The 18,176-nt window shown below is 42.0% G+C and overlaps 1 protein-coding gene across 1 annotated transcript in view; it reads left to right on the top strand.

Annotated features, from left to right (window-relative positions):
• The first annotated feature begins 6,878 nt into the window (after positions 1 to 6,878).
• Positions 6,879 to 18,176, top strand: part of CCNF (cyclin F) — a 59,814-nt gene continuing 48,516 nt past the window's right edge. Inside the window, exons 1-4 of the mRNA XM_069210495.1 lie at positions 6,879 to 7,016; positions 9,674 to 9,828; positions 13,054 to 13,160; positions 17,161 to 17,228. Coding sequence (XP_069066596.1) covers positions 7,004 to 7,016; positions 9,674 to 9,828; positions 13,054 to 13,160; positions 17,161 to 17,228 — 343 coding nt within the window. The 5' untranslated portion in view covers positions 6,879 to 7,003. The remainder of the gene's footprint in view (positions 7,017 to 9,673; positions 9,829 to 13,053; positions 13,161 to 17,160; positions 17,229 to 18,176) is intronic.

Below are 18,176 nucleotides of genomic sequence, written 5' to 3'. Positions count from 1 at the left end.
AGTGTATAAACAGTGTAAACAATTGATAGACCATTTTTAGTTAGGAACCTTTTGGTAACATGCCTTTTATTGTTTCACTGTCTCACACTTGGATTGAGGATATCGAGATCCAAGGAGTCCCGATCCTACAAGGTAGTGCCCTAGACAGCCGAGCAGTTCCATCAGCAACGAAAGTTCATCTTTTTTGTATTATTCCACCCTCCTTTCCCCTCTGGGGCAGTTTTTGGAACCAGACAGTTGCTTCTTGTTTTATTAAGCTGCTCCTGCTGGGACTGGAGGCTCAGCATTGTGTCTGCAGCTAGAACCAGATAAATGTGTGATACAACTTGTTTAAAATTATTTATAGCATCCTCCCCAGCTTGGGTACCTGCCAATAAATATCCCACACACGGATCTATGTATTACACATCTTTATTCCCCTGCGTGTAACCACAAACTCACCAAAGGGTTCCCTCATTCATACACCACATTACAAATGCCCCTTTGTTTAATAAAAACATTACATTTTATTTACAAATATCTACAGAATCATAGAGCTTCAATAAGCCTTCTTGATTATTAGATTACTCGCCCCGATTGTGTCTTTGGAACCTGGGAATCATCAACAGGAGTGTCCATGATCTGTGTTGGCGATGTAGGAGCAGCGGCAGTCTAGGGTTTTCCAATTGTTGTTTCTGAACTTGTCTCTATGTTGACATCAGTATCTGACTTGCATTGAGCCACCTGTCTAAAATCAAAGGAATCTCGCGTAATAGATTTTCCAGGACGTTGGCCAGTGACCAAGTGTCCTTTGCTGGTTACGACATGGAATGGCTCAGCATCAAATGGAGCATCAGCATTATGTTTTCTTGGCTGACTGATGAGCACTCGATCTCTTCTTGTGAAGACAGTGACTTGGTTGTCATTGCTCTCCCGAACATTAACATTGCAAGGCTTTCACCTGTGGTCAAATGAGGAGTCAAATGGTAAGCTCATAGGGTAGAATTGAAGACAGTCTTGAGGTTGTGATTTTCTAATGCAGCACGCTGAACAGCTTTCTTTAATGTACTCATGAAATGTTCGACAAGGACACTAGCCTGTGGCCAAAGAGATGTGCTCTTCTGATGCCTCACATTAAGCAGATTGAGAAAGTATCTGAATTATCGACTATTGAAAGTTGGGCCATTGTCAGATTTTAAAATCACAGGACTACCCCATGTCACAAAGATGCAATCTAATCTCTCAATTACTCTTTCCTGAGTGATAGATGAGACATCTCCTAGTAATGGAAAATGTGAGTACTCATCCAAGGTCACCATAAGGTGATGTCCATTGGCAAGTGGACTGAAAAGGTAAACAGCAATTCTTTCCATGCATGCTTTGGCAACTCTGACATGTTTAGGGAGTGTTGAGTAGTGTCCGATGAGAGGCAGTTGTGCATATGACAGCCCTTTAATTCTCTTTCACCTTTTCTATTGATATGAAGCAACCAAACTCGATCTCAGAGAGCTTGTCTTGTGGAAATGATTCAATGATGTCCTTCACGGGCCACTTCAATCATCTGTTGTTGCAGACTCTTTGGGATGACAAATCTCGAACCCCTTAGGATAATGCCTTCTTATGTCATGGACAGTTCATCTTTGACAGTTTTGAAATTCTGGTATTCACTGTCTCTGGTAAGAGGTAAAGTATGTTGGTTCCATGACTGATGGGTAATCATGTTTTTCATTTTTAACATGTCACTAGCTTGACTCATTGACAGTAACAATTTGTTCTAACGAAATGGCAGCAGGCGTGTTTGATTTCACAATGAAATTTATGTAGGCTTTAGGTGTTTTAGAAGGGTTTCTTTGACACTGTATGGAGAAGTAGTCAGCAGGATCTTTCAATGGACAATGCACAATTGTGTAGTTGTACTCTTTTAATCCTACATCCCAACATTCAAGGCATAAAGGAATCTTAGCCTTTGGATTGCCAAAATGGTCAGGCATGCTTGATGCTCTGTCACAAGCGTAAAAGGATTTCCATATAGAAACATGTGGAAATTTTCAAAAGCTCTCTTTTCAGGTTGTGAATAAGCATGTTCAGTCTGTAACAAACTCTTGCTTGCATTTGCCACATTATATCTGCGAGCATTTCAGCGTCTGTTGTGTTGAGCAAGGATTGCACCTAACCCGACTGGGCTATCGTCAACAGCAATTTCTGTATGTAGCCTGGGATCAAAATATGCCATAAGAAGCATGTTCAATAGCTAGTTTGATTCGCTTAAAACTTAGCTAGCATTAATGGAGCACTCACGGTGGCAAAGTCTTGTACTTATCTGGAACAGTAATTGGCAAAGCCAAGGAATAAACGTAACATGGAAACATCTTGTGGGGGACTGGAAGTTGACAGTTCATGCACTTTAGCTATCTGTTGTCATGCCCCCATCAGAAAACATGTGGCCAAAGAATTTTATTTTTGTCTTACTCAATTCACATTTCTCAGCATTCAGTGTTAAACCTGCATGAACAAGTAAATTACACTCTTGTCTGATAGCTTTATTGTGTTCCTTCTGTGTAACTCCAAAAACTAAGATATAATCACTATGGATGAAAGCATTCATGACAGACTATATGTTATGTCTAATGACATCTTGAAAAATCTCTGCAACTGATGACACACGAAACTGAGTCTTTTGTATCAAAATAGACCAATATGTGTAGAAAGGTATAATGTACCTGCAATTCTCCATGAGTTCCAACGGATATCCTTTGTTCAGATCAAGGTGAGAGAAGTCTTTTTTGCCCCGTTCAATTGTGTTATCATGTCAGTAATGTGTGGACCTGAATTATGTTCTCTTTCAATTGCCATTACCAGCAAGATTCTTCAGGTGCTTTACAATCTTTCTGTTATTTGTTTCTTCTAGTGCATCAATGAAATCATCAAATGTCTCAATCCAAGCAGTCCATCAATCACCAATGTTTTGCTTTTTGGCGGTATTGAATGGTGGTTTCAGGAAGGCAGCAGCATTTTAACCATTTGTAGGACTTACTGACATTGATCGGAAGTCTCTCCAGCTTCATCTGCCATCCATCACGACCTGTTCCATTCATACCGTCAGCCAGGCCATGTGACAGGCTGGCCACCGGGGCATCTCATAAAACTGTGGGAAATGTGACCTCTTTCTTGGTCTCCATTGGAATAACAGCCTTCTACAGTTCCTTTTTTTACTAGGAGTATGGACAGCTCCTTAAGCACAAACATATGCACTTCTTCTTGGGCCACTTCCCAGAGCTGCAGTATGATGACTCTCTTTAATCGATTCTTGTAAGAAGATGACCTTTTCTTGTTTCTGAATTCCTGCTTTTTCAGGCATTCTTTTGCACTTTTTGACACCTGGTTGATTTCTGTCTCGCAGCCGTGCACTTTCAAAACCTGGTTGATTCTGCCTTCAGCCATAGCGTTTTGTGTGCTGCGTAGCTTTATATTGTGTAATAGTGTAGTACCTTTTTGCAAGGACTTACAAGTAGGTTCTTGACCAATAATGCATAGACTTCTCAGTGAAGCTTTCTTTTACCTCAAAAGCTTCACATCGGCGGGAGTTGGCTTTGACTCATATTACAAACGTTGATTCTGCACTTCGATGAAGGCACATGTGGCACGCACGAGCAGTATGCTTGGGCCACAGCAAACTCTCTGGAAGAGCACTGTTGCTCTTCTGATTACGTGTCCCCTATCTGGTTGTCAGTTGTAGCGTTCCAGCCTGGGTACCTGCCAATGAATATGCCACACACGAAGCTATATAGTACATCTCTTTATTCCTCTGTGTACAATCCTGAACTCAACATTATAAACCTGCATTCACTTCACCACATTCTAACACTTACGTCACAGCTCTACAGAGTTCATCAGGAGCCAAAAGGGTTCCGTCATTCATACTCACATGACACTACAGTACATGAGACAGCTCCAACAGGGGAGTACGAAAGTCCATGAAAGGACCGGTCCTAGCAATCATCGCACTATTAACATGATCATACTACACTGGGTTGCATGCTGTCAACCACCAGGAACTGCAATCAACAGAGGTGTGTGACCATGAGAGAGTGTGTTAGCTCTTCACAACAAGCTCACATGCATAGAATATCAGAGTGGATACTCGTGTGGTTTCCGTTTTTTAACCACAACAAATAAAATCAATAATAAGGCCGGTTGAAGTGAAAAGTAACTGTGAGATAACCTTCTAACCAGCTGTATCCTCACAGAGATTACAGCATTACAGCTATAGCTAGTCCTCTAGACATGGTTGTTTGTTCCATTACCCAGTTGGTTTTGCTTGTTGCAAAACTGCCAGTCACAACTTGAATGTCATAAATAATCCACTTGTGGGATGAAACGTGCTCTTCGATGAAGACCTGCTCATCACCAAATGTATGTAATTGTAATCAAGGCTGGACTGGCTGTACCGAGCATCTGGCGTTTCTCTGGGAGGCTGAAAGGGTGGGGGCGCTTTTGTTACTGGGGGACCAGTTTTGCAGCAGTGCAGCAGTTTTAAATGCACTGCAGAGTCCCTTGTATATTCCACTGTTTTCAGGGAACAATAAAAGTGCCAAGAAAGCTCTGGTGATTAATGTACCTGCTGGAGAGAGTTCGGAGTTTTGTCTAGTGACAATTTTGACTCAACTAAGTTAACATGGAGGGTTAATATGCCTGATGCAACGAATGCATACTATGCAGATCACAGAACAGTATTTTATGTGCAATACAGTGGGATACTGCTTTTGCCACTGAGATCCCATTGTTACTGTGAAGTTCACAGGTTACAATCATAATCTAGCACAGTGCGCTATGAACTACCACCGAAAAGTTGTATGCAAACTGCATGGTACAGGTGTAAAAAGTTTTGTTTTTCCCAGTCTTTCTAATCCTAATTTTGCTTAAAAGGGTTTTTTTGGGCAGTAATAAATTGTTGTTAGTAAAGTCAACCCTAATCACTGTGTTATGTTCTGAATCCTGAGCTTATGCTTCTCCAGACCAAGAACTCTTACAAAAATACCTACCAGTATGGCAGCCATGAATCATACACCACGTGCAGTCCCCCTTAGTCTTATGTAACATTTTCTAAACACAGATAAGACATTTATGATTCATTGTCTCTATATGTGTGTGTGTGATGTAAAGTGGTCCAACACCCTATGCTGATAAGGGAGGAGGGATAAAACAAATGAAATACATGTGAGAGGGGCTGTGGAAAGATGAAAGGGACTGTTAGAGGGGATGGTGAGGGAATCATTGAAGAGCCCCAGAAAGATTGTCGTATCTTGGTACACTGTAAGGTCATCATTTACTATGCTTTAAAAACTAATGCATTGAATATATAATGAAAACTGTGTTGTAGAATCCATAGTTTTTTACATTTTTCCAAGATTTTCATGGGTGAGGGTGTACTCCCCAAACCCCATTGTAGTGGTCAGGCTTGATTGCTATGCACCCTATGGTGGCTGGTCTGAAAAAATTGCGAGGGCTGCTTTGGGTTCCGAGTCCAGCCCTGGCTACAATCAATAATTGTAGTTCCTTCTTAATTTTATTTTATAACAAAGTGGCAGCTCCACACAGGCTCATCTAGCTCTGGTCACTATGGCACCTAGAACTCCACTACATCACATGTGGAGTATCATGCAATTCTCTGCCAACTGCCAAATCAACATAACCACACACAACACAGAGAAACAGCAAGTCTGCATTCTAACCCAACAAAATGGTGGCTAGGTTAGCTGATGGCACATAAACCTTTGATCTGGGCAAATATTACGCCACTATGAAGCTACATCTTAAAGCAGGGGTCCTCCAACTGGGGGGTGGCCCAGGGGGTCCTGATAGGATCATAGGGGTGGGGTGCCAGGGTCTAGTCAAGAGACTTATGCTGATAACAGGGCTTTGTTTTAAGCTGAAAAAAGTGCAGCAGTAACCCACTTTGTAATTTGCCATCACTAACGTGTTTTGCCATTTATATCCAAGCTGGGAGAATGTGTCTAAAGGCGAGGGACTAATACTCTTCAAAACTCACACCCTCACTTCTAGTAATCACAATGCGGATACTTTTGCACGTTAGAAACTGTGACCAAAATAGTATCTTTAGCATCGTGTGTTTGATTGTATTTTTAAAACAGTACCAACTGCAATGTTGAACTAAGTATAGACATATTTAGACATTGCCACTGTAATAGAATTGAGAAAAATTCAGAGGTGGGCCTCAATGATTTTTTGTTCCACTGGGGGGTTCGGCATTAAAAGGTTTGGAGACCTCTGTCTCAAAGGGTTGACTCTCAAGTTCTGTTTCTTTAGCTATCATTCACCAATTTCCTATACACTGGGCAAGCGTGAGAACTTCTTATATGGGCGTGGTTTGAAAGGCACCGCCAGTTCTTCGGCCCCACCTTCATCCAATGGATAACCTGCGTGGTTCGAATTCGCATCCGGCGGCATCCAATACAGTCAGAGCGCTCCAAAACATTCCACCGTTCTCACTTCACCTCCTTCTGGAAGCCACGCCCCAATGTGTACTGGTTCACCGCCCATTCGTGGTTCTAACGTGAAAAAGGAACTCGTACGGCTGGTTGGAGGTTCTAGTCCTACTTTCATACGAGTTGGAATAAGACACTGATTACAGAAAAAAGTGTTGAAAAATTCTGGCGCCCCCAACTTAGTTTTAATTCATCTCAGTGATCTTCATGCGTGTCAAACCTCGCTTTGGCGGTGAAAATAGGTGGAGTCCATGCAGCTTGGCCCAATTGGAGTCTGAAAGAAGTTTGAAAAAGCCTCCTATCGGTGGGCGTGCTCGAGCGCTTAGCTCCCCCTTGACCTCTGGAGGCGGCCCGGAGGGCTGCCGTTGGCCGCGCGCGGAGTGGGCGTGCTCTATGGGCCCACGGCCCGCGCTCGGTAGACTAGAGCTGCTGTTTCTTTCCCGTGTGTGGACGCGGTAGTCCCTACGGTTCATTGAGCACTACTTTTATTTATCCAGTACGAGTGAACCCCCCCCATCATGAAATCAGGAGGTGAGTCTAGACAGCACGTGTCAGTTAACTTACTATGTCCATTGCAGTTTTATAATTTTCCAGCTTTTTTGAAAAAATATCCCTCTAGCCTTATGTTCCGTTTTCTGCGTGTAATTGGCATTTTTTTCGCAGTTGTCCTAGTCCGTGGGAATAAATTCTAGTGAGTCGTCAGTTTTCGTCTCAGTGTCACACAAACGTATTTTTATGTTATTTAAAAAAAATATAGGAACGTGTTACAGTATATGTTTAAAATTATCGCTTCACTAACGTGACCTACTGTTCTTTTAACAGAAGACACCGCTGTACTTGTGTGGGTTACTGTAGTTTCAATTGAGATGTGGGCATCCCCGGTTCTGTAATTCTTTAGACTGCATACTGATCCTAAAGTATATATACAAACATTGCCTTTTCTTCACAGGCTCTTAAAAAAGAGGAGTACATTTTAATGCTACAGAGCTTCCTGTCTTTCGGGGTTTGCCTCCGATGTATTATATTGTTTTTCTAGATGTTCACTACAGACTGTTCTCTGGGCACCATTCACCTCTAATGTTCAGCGGTTCCTTTTTATCCAGTGGTGCCTGCCATGCATAGTGGCTATCATTTACATAGCGTGGCGAAAAAGTTCCAGCGGAGTCCTGCCTGTTTTTTTCTTTTTTCCCTCTGGTAAATTTTGATCTTCACTTAATTACTGTAGTGGCTAGATATCTGCATGTAAGTGCATGTCCTATAAAAAAAGTTACCCAGTGAAAACCCCTTTTCAGTCGCTACATTCAAAACAACATGCACATCCATCGATTTAAATGCCACCGGCTCCTCTGACTACTTCCTGTATGCCAGTAATGCAGTTTAAAGCGCTCGGCCGCCTTCCTCTCCCGAGCCAGACCGGTGCCCCTGCCCGTTGCAGCACACTTTATGTCCAGTTTACATATGTTTCTGACGAAGACCGGGCGGTGAAAGTAAAATGTATCTGTTTCAAGAGCGTCACAGGCTGTCCTAACAAGTGGCATATTTTCGATGGGTTTATACAGTTTTCATTTGGAGGATACTAGATTTGAAAGTAAACAGGCAGATAAAATGTAACGCCCCGCCTCATAAGTCAAAACTTTGTACGTTAGATGGCATGCCCTTTCCTCTAGAAAAACTTGCATTCAGCAGTTAGAGCCACGCCCACACCAGAAAAGGGGGTATTCAAAAGCTAGAGAATTGGTTTGACAGTTGTGTTGGTGTTGTATGCTTACCCCCACTTATTTTAAAACTGGTTCATTTTTATTTTTCCATTTGATGTACACTTTCTATTACTTAGACTGAAGGTTTTTTTCGTGCAGTAGTTTACTACCCACATTTCCGTAGATTATTCACTGAGCCTTTTCAAGCCTAATTCCACTAATCTAATACTTAGCTTGTTGTCCCCAATTCTAATTGGATCACTTGTTATATATTAGCAGGTTTAATTGAGCAATAAATGTAAATATTTCTCAACCAAAAAGTTTCGCTCTATATAAATGTTTATTTGAATGGAAATGTGGGGGTGCAAATTTGGGTGTAAAACATTAGGGGACTGCCTTGAACACTCCAATGTACCAGAACCTTTCCAGTAGTTTTGATCAGCCCCTCCGATCGCCTCTCCAAATTGTTTTCTAACTTGTTTAAAAGTACAGCTGCATTAAGCGAAAAGGGCCATCAGCTAGGCCTGTGCTCTTTTACATACCTGATAAGCATACTGAAATAGCGAGTGTGTCTGAAAGGAACATTTCATCAATATTTCCCTCAAAACCGCATCTCATGAATCTTGGGTAACGAACTATCATCGAATTTCCCTGGCCAGAAGCAGATACTAGATATATCTGCTTTACTTGCAAAATGACTATATATATATATATATATCAGTCAAGCTTGAAGGCTGTCATTATGCCTGTTGGGAATAAAAGAAAATGCTTTCTGTGCTGGCATTTATTAAATAGATAATTATAATGTAAACTGATTTTATTTTATTTTTAAAGCTTCCATTTGTAATTTGATTCGGCACGAGAATTGTACATTATTCTTTTAGAGTTTAACGTACTAAGAAAATATAAATCATGTAAGTTCAATATTTTGGTTGAAAATCTAAAAACAGTTCCAATCGAGAGCATGACATCATTCATATGCATCTGGTTATCAGTCATATGATTAGAATCTAACCAGTACAGTGTGTTTTTCGAAGCAGGTTTTGACCCATATTTATAAAACAAAAAACGCACTTATGCGATTTCTTATTTCTGCGCAACTCAATGTTTCGTTGTCATCTTGAGGAACAAGTGGAATCATAAATAATTGGGGATGGCCATGGAGTCACCACGCCTGATGAGTATGGAGAATAATTGACAAGATGGTATCTGACTTTCCTCCACGGTGAGGGTAAGAGGTGTCCGAGAATGTTAACCAGTAGTCTGCCACTATGGACCTCATCTGACTCTTGCTTCTGTTCTCGTCGTGAGGGTACGCTCTGCAAACAGTGCCTCGGAATTGATATTACTAGTATTGCGGTGCCTGCCAGTCTTGCAGATTCAGACCACAGCTTTGTGACAGTTACGACGGGTGCTCGAATTGGAGGGTTCGAGCTGAGAACAGCATTAATTATTTTGTTTTTTACCTCCCGGTCCATTTTTCTCTTGCAGTGCTGCACTGTAGATGCTCAAAATGTTTTTCACTGCCATCGAAGCGTCGACTACGGAAAAGACCACGATTGGTGACCTTGCTGAGTCTTCCTGAAGATGTACTCTTGTACATATTAAAATGTCTCCCCGCTGAGGATATTCTCTCTGTGAGAGCTGTAAGTAGTCAGTTTGTTTAGAGTTATCTTTCTGTTACATTGAAACTCCTAAAACTATTTAATGTATAGTAATTGCACTTGCTATAATTAAATGTTACACACCTGGGTCAAAGTAGCTACACTTCTCCAGCGCTCCAATTAGCCTTTACCTAATTCCCTGTCATAGCTAACTGTCCTAATTCAAATTGGTGCCCTAGTAAACTTTTTTTCTTTACATAAAAATCTTATTTTTTCGTAATGCTTTTCTGGTTGCACTCCTACATCAATGCCTACAGCTGTGTACTATTGCTTCAATAGACATTCCTCTCTTCCTTGTCTCAAGGGTTCCACAAATTAAAGGCGCCGGCCCTAATATGATTCCACCTGGGATTTTTCTACCTGATGTAAGTGGTGTGCTGAAATGTATTGCCCTGAAAATTTCTGCAAGCGAGTGACGCAGCTGTCCTGGTTCCTGGTTAAACAGCATTATTAAACCAATAAATAATACACCTACACATGATACAAAGTCCTACAGACTGATAAGCCTAACTGACAAACTGTAAAATATTTTCCAAACTGGTATTGACAGTCCTGGACGAGTGGGTCGCTAATGAAAACATCCTTTCACCAATACAATGAGACTTCAGAGAAGGACTGTCCGCAATAGATTTGTGCACTGAATCCATAAATCTAGTAAAGTAACAAAATGCCCCACTATGTGGCATTCTTAGACTTCTCAACAGCTTTCAATCAGGTTTCAAGAAACGGTCGATGGGGAAAAAAGGACATATCAGTCAAGCAGGGTTGTCTCTTGGCACCGGTATTGTTTTCCATCTACTATAGTTACCTAGAAGTCCTAAACGCGCCAGATGATCCCTTGATCGTAGCTTCAAGCTTGCAGCCCAGCTTTCAGTACAAGAAACCTCTTGTGTAATGAATAGCCTGATAATTAACACACGCAAAACCAAGATAATGTCATTCGGGAGAAAGTGTGCAATCCTTTCATTCTTTATAAATCACGAGAAATTGGAGGAGGTGGCATCCTTAAAGTACTTGGAAGCAACAATCGATAAAACAGAGGAGAACCCCTACACAAACTTACATAAGCAAATCAGAAATTGCAGCTAGTGCAATCCTGAGGGTGACTCAAAAGCACAGTTACAGGTTTTCCACTTTAATCGACAAAGTTCTCCAAGCAAAAGTTGGAAGGGAAATCACATGGAGCAGAGTTGAGGTGTAACAAGCGTGCCTAAAACGCTGCAAGAGGAGATTATGGTAATCACTATTTAAATTGCCAGCAAGCTTCCTCACATCGGTGTTATCAGGTGCCAAGACTAAATGTCTGGTTCCTATCAAGTATGGGCTGAAACGGCTGAGTTCGAAAGTCACTAATCTCGTGAACAAAGCGTGAATAGGCCAAAAGCTACTGTTGCCAATATCTGATCTGAAAGCGTCATCAAAAAATCGACCTTAGAAGATTTACAACTGAGTTATCTAGGTTTCTTTGCTCCATCCCCAAACGCGCAAAAATATCTTGTCCCCTTAGCGAACCAGAGGGAAAGAAGGTTGTTTGCCCTAGCAAGTGGGTGCCTGCTATTTAACGTGGCCAATAATAGAATATATCCATTGGTTTCAGAATAATGTCTTTGAAGCGGAAGAGAGGATCAGAAACATTTTATGCTTTTTGGCAAGCACTATTGCAAGGTCAGGTACGATACAATAACAAAGATTCGACGCAAAGAGCAGCTCGAAAACACATTAGACCAATACTTTTTGTTAAGTGACCTTCTGGCTCATTCACCAAAGCAATAGGCTTATATTTACACCTAAGCTGGGACATTCGTGCAAAACTCCAGGACTCATCGGCAGGGTTTTTAGCGTTGAAACATGCTCACTGGGTCAAACATTTTGTAAGGAAGTCGTGCCCCCAACGCCCCCCAGTCTGGTCTACATTTTTTACCTATTTGGAGTGATGCGCTTTGTTGTTAGAGTGCACACTTTTACACATCTAAATTTTATGCGTGAAAGGTATCTGTTTTGTTATGTGGGCCGAAAGCACTTTAATAAATTCAGTTCAATCTTTCCTAGTCTTGCTCTGCATACTGTCGTTTTTCACAGTTCTTCTGTTACATCACATATCCTCCCAAACATGCTTTCTTGGTATAAGTACAGCTGTCAAAAAACATTTCAGCCTGATTGGGGCATATTCGTTCTATAGTACAAACGGCTTGTAAGCAGCTAAATATTCAGAGCATAGTAGCTGATCAGTTGCCTGCTGTGTGGTTACTTTCCTGGTATAACCCACCCGCCTCTGAGGAGTAAAAATGAGAAGAAAAAATGTGTTGTGGCTTAAGTCTAGAAAACCAGAATCCGTTTTCACTATATGGGTATCCTGGTCCTAATAATCAAATGTATACCACATGAATAACTACAATGGCTCGTGCAGGTTATATTGGCACACAACCCAAGTAAAATGTATTGCTTGTTAATGTATTTGAGGCATGAGGATTGTGGTTTTGTAACCTGAAATTCTATTGGGCTGACTGAATACTTCATCTCTTATTCCCTCATCTTTGACCCTCATTCTTGTCTCCTTGTACTGATTGACTTCTCACCTGGTTCTTGAGGTCACACTAATGCCCAAATCATTCTCCAGGCCTCATTTGAAAAAGACAGAGCTACTTGAATAATCCAGCATTCGCAAACCAAATTAAGGGCGATAGTTGACTATTCAACAGTCAAATTATCCAGCGTATTCACCTTGTTCTCATTAATAGAACCTGTGCAAATCTTTCACTTTATTTGGAGTTTAACATCTAAATGCAGCAATCCGCAACTCAGCGGTGCCAACATTAACATTTGCAAAGATCGGCCGCTGGGTGGTTCCATTTCAGCTGCACTTTCTTTTTTTGTTGAATTGTTAATTATGCAGCCGATAATAGAACATCTACCAAGTGTAAGTTTGCATTATTTATTTCAGTTGACACAGGTCACAATTTTACTGTTAACTGCAACTTCATTACTTTGTGCAGAAAATGTTTGTTCATCTACTACACCCTTTAAGACCTATCCCCTGTATTCTCTCTTTAGGTAGACTGAATCTTTTGAGGAAGGTTAAGCTGTACACAGCAAATGGCGGTGCTACTTAGCCTACATTTCCCAATGAAATTGATTGGGTTTGGAGCTGGTGTGGCCCATAGATTTCTTAAATTTACCTAACTGATGAATTGTACACTTATTTTTCAGGTACATTCACACTTTAAATCCCTTGTGGATAATCACACTAGTGTCTGGGCAAGTGCTTGTTTCCAGGATGCCTGGCCCTCACTGGACAACTTGAAGCTTTTTGAAAGGTAAGGCTGATGTGATTTTATAGAATGCTGAAAATAACCATTTGTCCTCTATGTAATTTCTTTTATTTCTGTGCCTATCTGTAGCCTGTAACAATCATTGCTTTCTACAAGCAGGCTCTGTAGATTTAACGTCAAGGGAAAGATACCTCACATCTTTATTACCCACGCCACTCCTATTTCTCCATTGGGTGGGTAATGGTACTTGTACTCTATCTATGTAACTGGTTACTTAATGTGCACACTAGCTAGTCCTGACTTCTAATTTTTTGGGTGGATAACCGTATTGATGAGGTTGTGACATTTTTTTTAGGTGATATGCCACTGGTAGCATCCCCGAATGTCTTGTATGCTATGCTGTGAAGACCTCAAACATCTGCACTTACCCTTGTTTAAATGAAGGTTGTGCTCCAGATTTAGCATTTATGACTGCTTGGCATTCGTCTAAAACTCTAAGCATTTCATTTTACTCCCCTTTCTCATGTCAAAAAGGTAGTTTACCGGTTTGATTTTTCATTATGAAAATGCCCTGGTAAGTTTGTCACCTGATTTAAATGAGGGGAGGTAATTGAAATTAGGGATACCCTTGTTAGTGATATACTGGATCATTTTCTTTACTCTATACGGGGAATAACTCGGATTTATTGCTTTTGTGCATATCCGTGCAGACATAGTTCTCAGATCTAGACGTTGAAAGGCGACAAGAGAATTTCAACGGGGCTAGTTCTGTTTAAAAAAAAAAATGGTGACCGTTTTTTAAATATTATTGTTGAATACACATGCGCCATCTAGTATTTTGTTCCCAGCTCAAGAAGTCATGGCTTTAGACTACAGAGGGCTCAAGTGGATCTTCTGCTCTAGCAGCAGTACGTGCAGAAGGCTGGCGCATTTTGAACAGTGCCTGGACTTTCGGCAAGTTGCATCTTGGAAAGGACCCAAAACAGTTTAGACTTTGTAAGTGTACTGCATCTATGATGCCTCAAATACTTTGTTTTGACTTTGCTCCTACTGTTTAACCAGTAGGCTTAGTTCTAATTGGGAATTGCCTGAAAAAACTAGTGCTCCTTATGGTGAAACACTGATGGCACGTACCCTCCCTGAAGATTTCTATACATATAGGATTCTCAGTTTCAGCAGATATCGAGTGTAACTCTGTGGTATCTTGCTTAGTCTAAAATGTTGATGCTGCATCGTTTTTTTGGTGATCCCGAGAAGAGTGTGATTAAGTTCACTGTTACTTTGGTTGGAAAGGTTATCTACACTGGCCAACCTTGAAACTAGGATGTTTACCTAATCAAGAGTTGCAATATTCAGTGGACCACTGAGGTAACTAGCCCCAACCCCTATCTAAGGGGTCGTTGTGTTTACTTTGTTTAAAGTAGGCAAAACTCCCAAACCCCCTTTATGATACTGACTGTAAAATTGTCTGACACATTATGAACTTTCAGGGCATATGAATATATTTTTATTTGTACGCCCGTTCTCAGATTGTAGATTAGTCTAGTTTTTGGGTATCCCAACAAACTGTCAGTTTATTTCTTGTCCATTTGATTCAGTCAAATCAAACCAGGTACCAGTACACCATCTCACTTAAACCCCACTTGGCGGGGATCTGCCCCACCATTATTTCCTAAATATGGTGACCTTACCCAGTTCTGTCAGAGTAAGTTAGTTTAGGGCAGGAATATCCAAGCACTTGCTTGTTACCCATTAGGCTTGAACTTGCCTTTCTGCTTCTTAGAAGGGCCTTTTCAAACGGTCTTTCTCATTTGGGAAGGGAAGTAGGCTTTGGTACAAGCACATACCCTTCCTTGACATGCAACATACTCAATGTGTGCCCTCACCTAGGGCCCAGATTAGAGCAATCAAAAAAAATAAAAAATTATCAAAATCAAGCATGGTTCAATGTTCCCTTTGGAATGAACCATGCTCCCAGTGACCAGCCTGCAGAAGGGAAATGCACACTGCATTCTGTTGTTGGACCCAAAAACTAAGCCTGCTCCTTCAAAAGCAAGGACTCTTCCGGGCCCTCTTAAGACATACCTGCTTCTAAAATGCATTCTGTCCCCTTTGACCCACAGAAGAAAAACGCCTATAACTCCTGGTTTCAATTTATGGTAGCCCCCTCTCGGTAAAGGGCTACCTTTTGCAACTTGCAGGCATAGATGAGAATGCGTGCCTTGCAGGGGTTGTATAAAAATCTCAATGCTTGTTAAAGACTGGGGTATCCATTCCAGTTGACTTTTAACTGTTGACGTTTTTTGAATCAAGACTGCCCAGATGTGATGGTACTGCCAGCACTGATGGTGCACTCGTCTGTGCCCTGTTAAAGGCCCTGGACTAAAGCAACTGGCCTTGCTCTTGTGTATCTTTTAAGATCTCCCCACAGACCACTTTAGCTGCCTACCAAAAAAAAGGGTTGTGGAAATGTCCTTAGTCTGCTTTTGATCAGCCCATTGGTTACTTTTGGTTGGCTTTCTTATCCACCTGCTTCCTATATGATCTGTTTAGTTCCTCTTGTGCCTTGTCCCTTGGATCATCCTGTTTATAGGATGACGTATAACCTTTCATTACTCACGTTCAGTGAGATACCTTTTCTTCTTGTTTCAACTCCCCACGGAAGTGCACGTATTCTTAATAACTCCTTCTGTCCCCCCGTACTGCTTTCCCAACAAATATCCCACTCCATTTCCCCCAGTGCTTGACGTTGCTCCCAGCATATTCATTTTTTCACCCTCCTTTTTTTTTTTTTTTTGCAGCTGTCACTTGCTGCTGTGTTCTGTTAGAAAAGCACTTTTAGGTAAATACCACTGGCACACAAACTCATGGGTTGCTCTGTCCTCCAAGTTAATGTGTGCAAAATGTAGTAGTCTTCAGCGTTGGATTGTTTATACATTTACATACATGAATTATTGTAATCCTCCTTATTCTCCCCGCCCCCTTTAAAAAAAAATGGCCACCATACTTAATATTAGTAAAGCTACTTATGTGAGGGCAGTCAATGGGAGTCACATTTGGAGGGGGAGGGTCGACAAAAACACCTACCAGTGTACCCTGGCGTGCCCCTCAAAGCACCAGACTTCGGCCTCAGCTGTTAATTATAAGTCTTCCCTATCTTGCACCTACTGAGGACACATCTTTTGCTGATATGTGGATGGCACCCTAAGCCACAGCCACTCAACACCATATCTGTATTCTATGCCCTTCTCTTTAAAGCTGTTCTCTCTAGTGCTGACCTGAGAGGCTCTCCGAGAGCTCGGACAGTGGCTCCCAACCTGTTATCCTGGTCCCCTGGGGGTCCGCAAAGCATCCTTAGGGGGTCAGTGACTGTTCAAACAACGCCCATGTCACGTCAGTCTTTTATTGGGTCGTGGGCTTGCCTTTAAAAACCTGCTTGCTTTCATTAGTGAAAGGCATGCATAAGTCATGCCTTTTCCGGTGTTTAGCCCTCCTCGAGCGCAGCGACCAAGTACTGAAAACATACGAGACTCCATGTTTTCCGTCTGGTTTCTAGACTATTTTTTCTCTCTTTTTTCGCAGCTCTGTCTCGCTGGGCAGAAGTCGAGCGCTTTGCACAGCATCGCCCCTGTTACATAGTTAATTGCACTTTTGCCAGTTACATGGATAGGTGCACTTTTGCTGATAGGTTTCACTACGAGTGAACTTTTATTTCCCTTTGTGTGTCTGCTTTGCACTGATGGTGGCCGTCAGCTCGCTTATGTGAAACTTTTTCTTTTTAGTTTATATGGCAAGAAAAGTCTAGTTATGTGAAACTGATTTATTTTCGATTTATGTGGCAAGAAACGTCCGGTTAGGAGTTTACAATGCTAATTGCTCTAGCTCAAGCAAACGTGAGACCCATTGCAAATGCTTGTTTTTCCTAGTCGACTAATTTCAAACATTGAATTTACTTGTTGGTGTGGTTTTCTACCTAATTTGCTGTATGGAAGTCCTACAAGTTACTCTGAACAGATATTTTTAAATATCTCATGGTTTCATTTAGAGCTGCAGAATGTGGGAACTTTGAAGCTGCTGTGAAGTTGGGAATAGCATACCTCTACAATGAAGGGCGTAAGTGCAGTACTTTATTTCCTTTTTCTCTTTTATTAAATATAAGCTCTTTGGGACACGCATGATCTTGCATAATATGTACAAGAATGCTGGCGTCCAGGCTGGATTTTTCCACCAAAATGTTTTGAGGCAGTGCAGGTACTCTGACAAATTATATTGACGTTGGCTGAAGTGACTTGGCAGACTGAAAGTGTGCCTTTTGGGCCCTTAACTGAAGACAAAACACATTTACAGCCAGAATTGTCCATTGACTTGTCGTTCCTCATGGCCTACAGCAACGGTACTCAAAGTACGGCCCGCGGGCCGCCAGCGGCCCCACGGACCTAGCTTGGCGGCCCGCGAGACGCACACCAAACGCCATATCATAATGGCAGCAGTATGTAAACATAGAAGAGGGCCGCAGGAGCATGCTCCTGCGGCCCTCCTCTATGTTTACATACGGCGGCCATTGTTTATGGCGTTGCCCTGACGATCCTGGAAGCCAAAGCCCCATAAAAGTCAGCGCTTGCAGCTAACTTTTATGGGGCTTTGGTCGTCTGCTTCCTGTCACCGGCTCCACGTCTGCTGCCCGCCTGCCTGCTGTTCCACATTTGTGGCATCTTTACAGTGCTTTGAGTCAGGTAAGGCTCTTTGGTTATTTATTTATTTGTTTTTAATGTAGTGTGTGTTACTGGGGTAGGCGTGAGAGCAGATTGCGCTGTGTGTGTGTTACTGGGGTAGGGGTGAGAGCAGATGGCGCTGTGTGTGCGCGCTGTGTGTGTTACTGGGGTAGGGGTGAGAGCAGATGGCGCTGTGTGTGTGTTACTGGGGTAGGGGTGAGAGATGGCGCTGTGTGTGTTACTGGGGTAGGGGTGAGAGCAGATGGCGCTGTATGTGTGTGCGCTGTGTGTGTTACTGGGGTAGGGGTGAGAGCAGATGGCGCTGTGTGTGTGTGTTACTGGGGTGGGG

This window comes from Pleurodeles waltl, chromosome 10 (assembly GCF_031143425.1).
Source record: "Pleurodeles waltl isolate 20211129_DDA chromosome 10, aPleWal1.hap1.20221129, whole genome shotgun sequence".
NCBI classification, from domain to species: Eukaryota; Metazoa; Chordata; class Amphibia; order Caudata; family Salamandridae; genus Pleurodeles; species Pleurodeles waltl.
This window is presented reverse-complemented; position numbering and strand designations above follow the sequence as displayed.